Raw genomic sequence first — 14,675 nt, 5'->3', positions numbered from 1 at the left:
GTCATCCACCTGTACAATGCTTGGGCTACTAGCCCTTGAACATGACTTGAACAAAGTAGATCCCCAAGTTGCTACCCTGTAATCTCAAAACTTATTTTTCTCTGGTGAGTAAAATAAAGACCACCATCAACATCAAAAATTGTTTGGCTAGTCCTACCTTGCTGTGCTGGGGCTATGAGCCCCTCAATTAACAAGTCCTTCAGACACAATTTAAACCATAGATCCCCTCGATATTTGCCTGTAAGTACATACATTTTTTCTTAACAATAACAGGCAGGTAAAAATTCCCAACATCAACATCAACAAATGTTAAGATTGTTGGACGTTACTGTGCAGGGGCAACAAGTCCCTTGGTCAACAAATCCCTCGTCATTGTTGCTAATCTAAAGACATCTTTTTCTCCGGACACATCTGTAGATGCTGTGGGTTGTCCTACAGTGCTGTGCTGGATCTACTAGCCCCTTGATCAACAGGTCGGCCAGACACTACCTTTTACCATAATTTACTTATTTCCTTTTTTGTAAGCTTACACTTCTTTCTTTCAGAAGTCAGGTTCAATCAAGAAATGTGTCGATTGTCTTGCATTGCTGTGCTTGGACTACTAGCACTTTGATCAAAAGCCTTCTGGGCCTGTTGCATAAAACTTGCCATTGATGGTAACTTTGCCATCAATGGCAACTACCATGGTAAGAGGGCTCAACAGCCAATCAAAATCAAGGTTTCCATGGTAGCTACCATTGACGGCAAAATTACCGTCCATGGTAAGTTTTGTGCAACAGGGCCTGGACATGGCTTAAGGCTACTGGTACTTTACTTCTGTAAATGAAAACCTTCTTTCTGAGTAGTCAGGTACAATAGGGGACCTACTACGAGTTGTAGCAGGGACCATAGTGCAATAAACATCAAGAATTGTTTGAGGTTGTCCTACCTTGCAGTGCTGGGGCTACTAGCCCCTCCCTTGGAGCTGGACACGGCGATGGCCATGCCAGGATGATGGGAGATGGCGGAGGAGGAACCGTAGAGACCGGAGTGATGGCTGATGGGGATCTCTAGAAGCTCAGCGAGGCATGCCATCTGGGCCTGGCGAGCCTTCTGACGACCTGTCAATCAATCAATCAGAAACAGACAAAATAATGATAATAATAATATTCCGCTTTTATATTATATAGCGCTTTATAAATCTACGATGTATCTAAGCGCTTTACAGATATGTATTACCCCTGTCAGTGGATTCAGTGCTTGCCCTGGGGAGCATTCTAGCCAGGTGTTACTTGATGATGGAACAAACTGTTACTAAGCGGCATTCTCATGACAAATTCATTCACATTGACAATTTTTTAAAAATCTGAAGAATCCGATCAACCCTTTAACTTCCATGCTGTTGGCAGCTTATACCATCCCAAAATGTGTGTGATGCCTCGTTCTTTTGACCAAGAATTGCTAGGTTTTTCTCTTCCCGAAACAGATATCTTCATTGTGAAGTGTACTCTGATGGAAGATACAGCATGTTGTCCCTGTATGATATATATATATATATATATATATATATATATATATATATATAAATTTTGCGATAATCGCTCTTGGTTTATTGTCGTGAGATGTTGTTTCCAAATTTACAATAACATTTGTGTTTTGATTCATTAGAATGAAAACTGTGGGTCACAGGGACAGAGGACTAATATGGGCCATACGAATTTAGGACCCTAACTGAGTGCCTTTATCCATACAGGAGCCACATGGAAAATGAATCACTATCTCCACCCAGCCTGCAGGTCTTGTATTCCATGAAGTATTTGCCCGAACTTAAATCTAATTTACAAAATTTAAATGAATTTGCAGAGATTCCTTTCCGACACCTGCCTGTAACTAAGTACAGAGTGTAACACAACGTCACAGGTTTTAAAACAAATCTGCATTAGCTTCCAGAACTCTAGAGCCGTTACCTGATGAGAAAGGTTGTGCAGTGGTATTGTAACCAGGGGGGTGTTTCACAAAGACTACCGGTAAGAGTGACTTTAAGTTGGACTTAACTATGACAGGCCATTCATGCCACTGGTTGTTCTCACTGTCGGTCTCTCAATTATGATCTTTAGATAACATTTTTTCCTTCAATAATGAACTATCGAAAAAATTAAATTCTGTAGATTTGTGACCACGATTTAAACTTCCCTTCAGAGTCCAATGCCAGTAAATGGCAAGAGCGAACAGTGGCACGAACGGCCTGCCATAGTTAAGTCCAACTTAAAGTCGATCTTAGTCTTTAGACCTGTCTTCATTAGCTCAAGATTGCCAAACATCCCTCTATTTGAACTATCTCGATCGCAAATTTAATTTGCGTCTTTATCAGCCCGAAGTTGCAATTAGCAGAATATTTGATCGAGATAATCATCCAAAGATATCTTGGGCTAGTTTGCAAAATATCCTGCTATTTGTCCAGTGCGTCTTCAACAGCCAGAAGACTCGCAATATGCGCGAACGCTGAGCAAAATATCTCAAGCTAATTTCTTGAGCTTGAGTTTCAAGTTTCAAGGTCAACTCTCGAGCTGATGTAACTTCGGGATTATTTCCCAAATCAGAAATAGCGGGCTATTTGGCAATCTCGAGCTGATGAAGGCAGGCATATTGTGAAACACCCCCCAGGTTGAGCCGTCACTACAAGATGGTGAAAGTTACCTTTGGTCAATCTCTGCTTGGCTGCCATGCATCGGATGTGATCATCAAACTGGAAGCGGGCAGCGAGGAGGGGTACCGGTCTGGCGTGGGGGGAGGCCGTAGAGCGTTGGTGGACGGTCACATGAAGGGATCTGCTGTCGTCTTTGTCCCCGGTCACCTCTAGATCCTGGAGTGAGAGTGAAATTAAGAGGGATATGGTAATTAAATGTTTCATCATAGCACAGCCCTTTAAAACTTGACTTAACTGCCAAGTCCAAGCTAATTTGTACCATACATTACTGACTATATCTACAAAAAATATATATTGGAGGACTGAATCAAGCCGAGACCCTTACCAGAGCTTGAATCAAACAAAATATCAAATAAAGTAATATTTTTACTTCAATTTATGTTCGAAATTACATTACATTAAACTCAGTAATATAATATTTGGTAACATATGGGCTAAATACCTTGGACTTTCCCAGCTTTAGGCCTTAACAAATATTCACCATAATTCATTATACAAAACTCTTAATAAAAAGAAGCTTCATTTGCAAATCAAACATGAACAAATTCCAGGCAGGCATTCTAAGTCTAATAGAAGCTACTCCTGGCAAATTACAAATATGATTTCAAAAAATAAGTACATACTTCAAACAATTTTGAACATTAACCGATAATTGTATATCAAGTACTTTGCATAGCCAATAAATATTGAGAATTTTTGGTGTTGTTGAACTTACTGATATATTTTTTTTAACCTGGTAAAAGTTGGAATAAAGCATCAAACAAAATCATTATCATTAACATCCGGCTTTCACTTCCATACACATTACTACAATTCATGACATGAATATTGATCTTTCCTGAAAAGATCAAAGAATGATTGGGATTTACTTTCCTCTAAAAATAACTGAATAATTTCCTGCTTTTAATTGCTCTTGCTTTCATGTCCATACACAATTAAAGCAGTCAAATTCATTCATCATCATCATCCTTTTTTGTTCAATTGTTTTTGAAAAATGCATGTGCTATATTAGTGCTTCAAAGAAGAGATCCAATCAACTGATCGATGACTTCAACAAGATGAATTCAGCAAAGATTACGACGGCTTTGTTCCCACGAAAATAAGCATCAAAAGAAAAGAGAATCCTACAAATCTACAGTACAATTTTTATGCCTCCGCCACCGAAGGTGGTGCCGGAGGCATCATGTTTTCGGCTTGTCCGTCCGTACGTCCGTACGTCCATACGTCCGTACGTCCGTCCCGTTTGACCGTTATCACAATATCTCAAGAACCATTTAAGATTTAAACTTAAGACTCGGGAATAGTATTTATCACCATAGGAAGACGATCTGATTAGATTTTGGAGTACGTAGGTCAAAGGTCACAGGTCACAGAGGTCAACTTATGAAATTCCTTGTATTGAGTTTGTTAGCGCGATATCTCAAGAACCATTTGAGATTTAAACTTCAAACTTAAGGATAGTATGTATCACCATAGGAAGACGATCTGATTAGATTTTGGAGCACGTATGTCAAAGGTCAAGGGTCACAGAGGTCAACTTATGAAATTCCATACATTGAGATTGTTATCATGATATCTCAAGAACCACTGGAGATTTAAACTTCAAACTTAGTGATAGTGTGTATCACTATAGGAAAACAATCTGATTACATTTTGGAGCACGTAGGTCAAAGGTCAAGGGTCATAGAGGTCAACTTATGAAATTCCATACATTGAGATTGTTATCATGATATCTCAAGAACCACTGGAGATGTAAAAACTTCAAACTTAAGGATAGTATGTATCACCATAGGAAGACGATCTGATTAGATTTTGGAGCACGTAGGTCAAAGGTCAAGGGTCACAGAGGTCAACTTATGAAATTCCATACATTGAGATTGTTATCATAATATCTCAAGAACCACTGGAGATTTAAACTTCAAACTTAATGATAGTGTGTATCACCATAGGAAGACAATCTGATTAGATTTTGGAGCACGTAGGTCAAAGGTCAAGGGTCACAGAGGTCAACTTATGAAATTCCATACATTGAGATCGTTATCGCGATATCTCAAGAACCACTGGAGAATTTTCACTTCAAACTTAATGATAGTATGTATCACCATATCATAATATCTCAAGAACCACTGGAGATTTAAACTTCAAACTTAATGATAGTGTGTATATCACCATAGGAAGACAATCTTATTAGATTTTGGAGCACGTAGGTCAAAGGTCAAGGGTCACAGAGGTCAACTTATGAAATTCCATACATTGAGATTGTTATCATGATATCTCAAGAACCACTGGAGATTTAAACTCCAAACTTGTTTAAATTGCTCTATGGCGGAGCCATCATTTTCGACTGCGCGCAGTCAAAATTCCATCTAGTTTTCTAATGAATTTATTCCATGAATTTATATCATTCTATATTAAAGAGGCTGCTGTCATTTCTACTTTTAGACTTATATATTAGGAAATTATCGGAAGGAAAAAACAGATAGAGAAGGACCGATTTGCATCACCATTGGTGACATTTTAAAGACTTTTAATAGCTTGTGGTTTCTCCAAGGTAAGATTGTGTCTATTCTGAGAAAATCTTATACATGTAGCTATTGATACCCACAAGCAATCTTCTTGATAGGAACATTTTATTGCCTTTCCCAGAAATCATACAAAATGCAACAGTATTCCACAGAAATAGATGATATTGAGATCCATCTATAAGTTCTCTTTTTATTTTCAATAACCATTTCCTTTCAAAATGGCTTCTAAAATATCAGTTGCTTTCTTAGATAAGAATGAGGAAAAGCTGGGAAATAAAACATAAGGGAGAACTGATATATGGTAAAGGCCTGCTATCATCTTTCGAGATATTTTTAATACTTTCATCATTTCTCGTGGTTTCTCAAAGGTTGTACCTATTCTAGTTGCTAAAATTAATACGCAAATTTAGTCGCTGTTCCCAGAAACCATTCTGTAAAAGGCTTCAATAATATAATTTACTTTAGATGAATAATTGGTGAAACGCTGGAGAAAAAAAATAATGGAAAGTATTTATAGAACAACCCTGCTGTCGTGTTTGCCAATATTTGTCAAACCTTCCAATTGTTTCTTGTGAGTTCCACAAATTGTTTCTATTCTGAGCGCACCTGGTTGCTATGTATACCTGTCTTAATCACCTAAGTCATATCTAATAAAAGAATACCTTTCCAAGAAACTACAAACAATACCTGGATGTGCCTCAGAAAGAAGATAGATACAAATACATCGAGATCAATCGCTAAAACGTTTTTATTTCAAATATTTCTATCATTCTGCAAAAGGCTTCTATAATATCATCTACACTAAATGAATAATTGGTGAAACGCTGGAAAGAAAAACAATAGAAATTATTTATAGAGCAACCTGCTGTCATCTTTGCCAATATTTTTCAAACCTTTTAATATTCAAAGCTTTCAATATTTTCCTGCAAGTTTAACAAATTGTATCTATTCTGAGCGCAGCTGGTTGCTATTTATACCTGTCTTAATCACCCAAGTCATATCTAATAAAAGAATACCTTTCCAAGAAACTACAAACAATACCTGGATGTGCCTTAGAAACAAGACAGATACAAAATACATTGAAATCCATATCTAAAATGTTTATTACAAACATTTTTATCAGTCTGGAAAAGGCTTTAATAATATCATTTACATTTAAATGAATAATTGGTGCAATGCTGGAAAGAAACAAAATGGAAAGTATTTATAGAACAACCCCACTGTCATCTTTGCCAATATTTTCCAAACCTTTCAATATTTTCTTGCAAGTTTAACAAATTGTATCTATTCTGAGTGCAGCTGGTTGCTATTTATACCTGCCTTAATCACCCAAGTCATATCTAATAAAAGAATACCTTTCCATGAAACCACAAACAATGCCTTGATGTGCCTCAGTATAACAAGAAAAGATAGAAATACATCGAGATCCATCTCTAAATATATTCAATTCAATCATTTCTATCATCCTGCAAAAGGCTTCTATAATATTATGTATATTTATATCAATAATTGGTGAAACGCTGGAAAATAAACAATGGAAAGTATCAATAGATTGAACAACCCTGCTATCAACTCTGCCAATATTTGTTCAAAACTTTCAATATTTTTTTCTGAGGTCCACAAATTGTATCTATTCTGAGTGCAGCTGGTTGCTATTTATACCTGTCTTAATCACCCAAGTCATATCTAATAAAAGAATACCTTTCCAAGAAACTACAAACAATACCTGGATGTGCCTCAGAAACAAGATAGATACAAATACATCGAGATCCATCTCTAAAACTTTTCATTTCAACCATTTCTGCCATCCTGCAAAAGGCTTCTATAATATCATCTACATTTAAATGAATAATTGGTGAAATGCTGGAAAGAAAAACAATGGAGGGTATTGATAGAACAACCCTGCTGTCAATTTTGCCAATATTTTTCAAACCTTTCAATATTTTTTTCTGAGTTCCACAAATTGTATCTATTCTGAGTGTAACTGGTTGCTATTTATACCTGTCTTAATCTTGCAATTCATATCTATAAAAAAAAAGCCCTACCAAGAAACCACAAAAAATGCCTTGATGTGCTTTGGTAACAATGTACATTGAGATCCATCTCTAAATACATGTATTTCAAACATTTCTATTGGTCTGCAAAAGGCTTCTTTAATATCACTATATTTAGATGAATAATTGGTGAAACGCTGGAAAATAGACAATGGAAAGCATCAATAGAACAACCCTCCTTACATCTTTGCCAGTATTTTTCAAACCTTTCAATATTTTCTTATGAGTTCCACAAATTGTATCTATTCTGAGCGCAGCTGGTTGCTATTTATACCTGCCTTAATCACCCTAGTCATATCTAATAAAAAAATACCTTTCCATGAAACCACAAACAATGCCTTGATGTGCCTCAGTATAACAAGAAAACAAAGAAATACATTGAGATCCATCTCTAAATATATTCAATTCAATCATTTCTATCATCCTGCAAAAGGCTTCTATAATATTATGTATATTTACCGGTATATAAATAATTGGTGAAACGCTGGAAAATGAGCAATGGAAAGTATCAATAGATTGAAAAACCCTGCTATCAACTCTGCCAATATTTGTTCAAAACTTTCAATATTTTTTTCTGAGGTCCACAAATTGTATCTATTCTGAGTGCAGCTGGTTGCTATTTATACCTGTCTTAATCACCCAAGTCATATCTAATAAAAAATACCTTTCAAAGAAACTACAAACAATACCTTGATGTGCCTCAGAAACAAGATAGATACAAATACATCGAAATCCATCTCTAAAATGTTTATTTCAATCATTTCTATCAGTCTGCAAAAGGCTTCTATAATATCATCTACATTTAAATGAATATTTTGTGAAATGCTGAAAAGAAAAACAATGGAGAGCATAAATAGAACAACCCTGCGATCAACTCTGTCAATATTTTAACACTTTCATTATTTTTGCTATAGGTTCAACAGATTCCATCTATTCTAAGAGCATCTGGCTGCTATTAATACTTGTCTCAATCACATCGGTCAAATTTAATTGCTTTTCCAAGAAACCGCAAACAATGCGTGGGTATGCCTCAGAAATAGAACCTAACCACGATCACCAGATCGCTGATGAAGAAACGCAACAAATGTCCCACTTCCTCAACTTCACCGGGGTTCTTTTGGTTTAATTCCGAAACAGGAACACGAAAACCTCTAAATGATCGTGAGGTGTTTCAAACTAAATAAAAACCCTTGAGAAGAATGGACGGGACAGGAAACCTTTACTTGAGGCCAAAGCCACGGTATACGATCCTCATTTCTCTGAAAAATCATCAGATTTAATGAAAACTTCCTCTTGGCTGGTGATATACTAGGAGCCTGACATGGTCACAGAGTTCAACAGATGCAATATCAACATTTTGTAAATTTTTCATTCACATTTTGTCCAAGCAAGCACCTATCTTCCATGTTGAAAGAGCATGTACAAGTATGTTGTTTAATAATTGTCTGTCATACAAGTATGTTTGAACTTGAACTTAAAGTGGAAGAAACTGTTACCTGCTACTAGACTAATCTTGTGCTGAACTTGAGAGGGTATTAACTCTTTGTAAAATGATATGAGTTTCTGCCCTTCTACATGTAGGTGACAAAATTATCAAAATTAATGCCACCTAATTTTATTTGACAATTAACTAGTTTTTTAATACGACAGAGGACCTATACAATCTTACTAACATGAATGAGCGTCTTTCCTGCTGATCACGAATACCATTCAAAATATCATTTCAAGATTCACTCCACATTATAAATTGAAAGCTGAGCCTTTAGACACAGTGGCTACAGAAAAAGTAACTGTTGGTAATTCCAACTGTTACTGATAAAAGAGCATTTTAAAGGGGAGGATGATTCTAAATCAGGACTGGCAATTTTAGAGATTTCATTGTTTTCATTGTGCACCAAATTAGAGCACATCTGCCTTTCTCGTTAAATTTCTTTTTCCTTCAAATCATTAAGAAAGCAATTTTAGACAAGCTTTAAAGAAGTAAAATTTGAAGCATGAATTCTGAAGAAAAAACACCCAACAAAAAAGGGCAACTGAAAAATAAAAGTAGGACAACATTGGTTGATCTCCTTTCCAAATGGATGAGAGAAGATACTATCAGTGCTCGCACAATACTGATAGAAATCTCTTGGGAAACAATTCTATCAACTACCGGTACTTTAGCTTCAGACATTTTGATATCAATAAATTCCCTGAAATCACCAGGCACTCGATCCATGGGTATCTAGAAATCAATACATATGTGCTTCAGTAATAGGGTCATTTACACAGCAAGCAAAAAACATTGTTTTTTCTCACATTTTGGGGTTTTGCCTGAGGTTTCTATAGGCAACAACCTATAAACATGACCGGAAGAAAAAACCTGAATTGAAAAACCAACCTCTGGAGTGTGGCTGTCTTTTATGCTCCAGCTGAAACAGCAGCATTTTTTGCAGCGTAAAAATGCTTGCTCCCTTTACACTGGTGAATTATTCTGTTTTTTGATCATGTGACTCTCTTTGTTCTCATGCTTTTGCAATCAGCAACAAGTTAAAGAAAAAGAAAAGAATTAGCAAATACTACTAATAATTAATAACTCACATTTATAATGTGCCTCATACTTTGTTTCTAGGTGCAGCATTACCCCGGTCATCGGATTCAGGCTTACCCATTTTCCACTCCCTGGGGAGCATTCTAACAGTTTTCTATGGGTTTTTCCAGCAGGGTAAATGAACCTAATTTATCAGCGTAGAACTCTAGCAACATGAAAAGTGCAACAGCTGCGTGAACGGCAAATCAATGAGCTTTCTCAGAAATGCATATGATAGACCTCCTAAAGAATCACAACATCAATCCAATCAAACAACACACAATTGACATATGCATGCACTATAGGCCTCCATCAAAAGATAGATTGCACTATAATATTCACTCAGACTAGAGAGCCAGCATATATTTTTTTGTAAGTGAAGCAATACACGTGTACCGATAATTTTTTTGAAGAAAAAACAGGCTGAGGCCAGTTAAAGGTAATACAAAGTTTTGGGAAATTTTGAAAATTGGGTGGATAGTGAATCTTTACAATTTTGATATATTTGGATGCCCCTGTGGATGTATTATAAGCACTAAAAAAAATAGCCCCTAAAACACTTCTGTTTTCAAGAAAAATTGAATATAAAAATTTAGTACCGGTGCTCCCGGTAAATTTTGATAAATTTCAAATAGCGCCTATGGCCGTACAATCGTAGCTGCGACCATGAAAATCTCAGAATATGTAGTTGGGATATATAATTTCCAAACGGGAATAGCTAATCGGTCGATTTCAGTCAAGAAACATTGTTTCATAGCTAAATTAATATTTTGACCTTGAGAGGGAGCTATACAAAATAAAGAGTTTATTATTTATAATTTCATAACTTTAGACTCGATTTCAACCGCGACAACGATCAATGTATATTGTAGGAACGCATATGCTTCCAATATGTTAATTTGAACCAAATTCATGACCCCATACCAAAACTTTGTAATACCTTTAAACTGGAGTAGCAATTGCAATGTGAGCAAATATTGAGTAAATAAAGAATGATCACATTCATATGTTTTTAAATTACAATACTTTTGGATGGTTTATAATAATTCAATTTAAATAGGCTTAATTAATTTAAATCAGTCCAACAACAAGAGTAGTTAAAATATGAAATCACTAAATCTATGCGAATTGCAAATTGGTAAGTTGGTCACTGGATTGTGACGTATTCATGGAAAACTCTCCCGTTTGTCGTATTAAAAAAATGGCATAGTGCCCATACGTATTATGCTTACATCTTTCAAATATTCATAACTTCCTAATTTTTTTGTCCAATTTAGTTCAAACTTTCACTGGTCTGCACTCTGCAGCTCTGATTTTTCTGCATTATTTTCGAGTAGCTTTCTTGGTTGAATTTTCCTTTAATTTCATAAACATTCCATTGTAAAGAATGTTTGGAACAATGCACCTTTGGAAGAACACAAATTTTGTGACAAATCACCTTCAAAATTGTGTGCATTTAATGTAAAAGGGAAAAAAACTATCGAACATGATAGATCTATTTCTGTAGATTCCCCCTCTCTTTTTGAATTGATTTCTTGGTTGAATTTCCTTTTAATTTCATAAAAATTCCATTGAAAAGAATTCTTTTGGTTCATAATTATAAAACATGTTTGGAACAATATACGTTTCACCTTCAGAATTTTGTGCATTAAATGGAAAAGGGAAAACTATGGAACATGATGGATCTATTTCTGTACATTTTCCCTCTCTTTTCCCCCTAATAGTAAACACAAGGATGGACACGTGTTTAGCAATACATTGCAGTCACTTTCAATCAGATGAGCTCAACTCAGTTGAGCCAACTTCCCAATATAAGTATCAAATTTGAGGAGAGGGGGGGGGGGGGGGTGATTGAGATATTGTCAGACAAGCTTCCGAAGATGCGATGAGTTTCATTGTATTCTGGGGAACATGACTCAACATCTGACAAACCTCGGACCTTCGTTTCTAAACCTGTCCATTTCACCTTTTAAATACTAGAAAAGAAATACTGAAGAAAAACATCACAAAAGCAAATTAAGAATCTCAAAAAATGTCTCTAGGAAATTTCAAAAGTCTTTGCCATTATAATATAGCAATGTATACTCTAACATTCAGGGACTCAATTTTTTATTTTTTTGTTAGGGGGGGGGGGGGTAAAATTTGCTTCCTCTTCAACAGAAACCTCCTCTTAAACATGTTTTTGAACCCCTGTAAAATTTTAGACGCAACATCAACTTGTTAAATGTGATAATCCTTTCCTCTTTTCCTTTCTTCCTTCCTCTTTCAAAGAAATCTCCCTCTTAAATGAGTTGTTGTACCCTTTCAAATTTTAGATGCAGCATCAACTTGTTAACTGTGATAATTCTTTCCTTCCTTCCTTTCTATGTTTTTTGTTCGCTTTATTATAGGGTATTTGGAAATGTATCCCCCTTTATGACATCCTTTGCCCTTTTTTTTCTCTTGTCAGGAATTGGGAACAGCATATTTTTATTAACTCTATTAACCTATATCTGTGGTAACAATTTCCATTTCATAAAATGAGTGTATTAATTACAGAGTCACTCTTAGCTGTTTTATCTTGTGAGCAATAAACACATGAGATAAAGGGCGTGTTTATGCTTAACTTTTTCGGCCAGAATCAGGCATCTGTCACACGTTTAGTTTAAAACACGGTTGCGTCCATGCTCACTTTTGTAGAATCACCGAAAAACGGCGATCACGATCGCTGATCGTAAACTCACAAGAAGAAGCGTTTACAATTTGTAAACGCGTTTAAATGGGGTCAACGCACTGACCTCTAGTGGGTCTACGTAGCATGCACAGAGAAGGTTTGCGAATCCAGCTGGAAGACCAATTAAGGCCACACAGGGAGAATTGCCTGGAGGAGCCTGAAAAGTGAGCATATAAACAGTACACCCTGGAACTGCGATTACGATGAGCGTTTACGATGAGCGTTACAAATCGCTCATTCTGCCTTCAAAATTTGAGCTTAAACGCACCCACAGAGTCACTCCATATGCCATAGATGCACGTCATAGATGCACATCGTGTTTCTATTGGAATTGTCAAATACAATTTCCAAGTAATATAGAAAATGCATACTATTTTGTGACAATCTACACAAACTAATATCACATGACAGCCTCTGGTAGATTTGTCTTGATAAATGTCACAATAATTTTTAAAAGGCCTTGATCATTTGGACACATTCCATATACGTCAGCTAACAGGATAAAAATGTCTTGACAGAGATCTGGTCAGTCAACTGCTTTCTACCCCTATTTATAAACCATCTTGATTATCCCTGATAAGTTCAAACAAAAAAATATATGCCCATGTAAACATTATACGAGGCTTATTCATTGAAACCTAATTTCAGATTGTATTAAGCAATAGTTCAATTAAAGGACAGTATCAGTACCTAATTGCTTTCTTCTACAATACGGTCAATACCTTTCTTGTAATGTCTTATGCTCAGTATAATGTTTCATTTTTATCAAATTTTGAATTGACTCAAAAACATTGCAGATTCTGACAAAAAATCCTGGATTTAGCTCATGCTGCAATAATCATTATAAATCTTTAGGTCAGTCAGGACTCCCATTTGTTTAGTGTTCCTAACAGTTTTTATAACACTACAGTCTATTGGGGAAGATGAGTATGGTAAAACCGATCACTCAAATATTTTTTTTTTTTGAGGCAGTTCATGATCTTTTGAACCGCAATTTGTTTAGGGCTTCAATATTACACCTTATCAAAAACACTGATAACACCAAGGACCATGGATCGCAGATTTAACATTGTTAAACTATGCCTTTAAAGATGAAGTTGAGTTCTGGTCATGTGATTGCATTGTGAAAGAAATGGTGTGGAATCGAACAGAAAAGGTTGATAATCTAGCATATAAGAATTTGTGTGTATTGCAAGGTTCTGGAATCATCAAAATTATAAGAAATTTGGCCAAGTCTTGGTAAATTTACAAACACTGTACACAGAAAGATGTATATGGGACTACATGAACACGTGGCGTAAAAATCATACCCCCCCCCCAAGTTTTATGATGTTGCATGACATATTTAGAATATGAAGGCATTTGAAGAGCCATGATTTTCAGGGAACATGTCTGATGTTCTTTCACACTTGCATAATAAAATGATAAAGCTCACAAATTATTTTTCACCTCTTCCCAGAACTCAACCTTCTCTTTAATGCATGTATACCTCATGAATCATCATTATTTGTAAAAATCTTCTTTCAATTTCAATCTTGCTAATTCGCAATCTTTCCCTTCCTCATCATGAACCCCTTTCATTTCTTTCTCTATGTTCTTTATCTCTGCCATTGTCTCTGTCTATCCCTTTCTTAATTACTTTCTGTCTCTCTCTCTGTTCTTTCCTGGATAACTAATTTTCCAGTTTCAGAGTACAGTCTACTTGTTATCATTTTTAATTTTTCAAGGTTTCTGTTTATGTAGTCATCAATAGAACTATTAAATAAACATCCAGCAGTGTTTCACACAAGCATAAATTTTGCATGGGAAAAAAAGTATGCCTTGACATACTCATGCAAAAGTAACTTGAAAACTGTCTCATTTTCACCACTAGATGGAGCTATTCTAATTCATATTCCTACCCTTGCAGTATATAGCAGGGCAATTCTAAAATGATCTTTATGGCTTAAACCTGTAATTTATGCACCTTTTAATGCACCTGAATTGAAATGCATGCCTAGAAAGTTTAATATTTTGGGTTGCAATTATTTTTGTTACAAAAATAAGTTTGAACCTCATCATATTAAAGTAAGTTACCTTCTCAAAAGATGGATATAGATGAATTTACTGACTTTTTTGGTGCGGAACA

General features: G+C 35.7%; 1 protein-coding gene across 1 annotated transcript in view; it reads right to left on the bottom strand.

Annotated features, from left to right (window-relative positions):
• Positions 1-14,675, bottom strand: part of LOC579783 (protein CLEC16A) — a 104,667-nt gene that overhangs the window by 19,687 nt on the left and 70,305 nt on the right. Inside the window, exons 21-22 of the mRNA XM_030984386.1 lie at positions 2,677-2,842; positions 929-1,100 (exon numbers count right to left, since the gene is read on the bottom strand). Coding sequence (XP_030840246.1) covers positions 929-1,100; positions 2,677-2,842 — 338 coding nt within the window. The remainder of the gene's footprint in view (positions 1-928; positions 1,101-2,676; positions 2,843-14,675) is intronic.

Source organism: Strongylocentrotus purpuratus, unplaced genomic scaffold (assembly GCF_000002235.5).
Source record: "Strongylocentrotus purpuratus isolate Spur 01 unplaced genomic scaffold, Spur_5.0 spur5_scaffold_14, whole genome shotgun sequence".
Classification (NCBI taxonomy): domain Eukaryota; kingdom Metazoa; phylum Echinodermata; class Echinoidea; order Camarodonta; family Strongylocentrotidae; genus Strongylocentrotus; species Strongylocentrotus purpuratus.
This window is presented reverse-complemented; position numbering and strand designations above follow the sequence as displayed.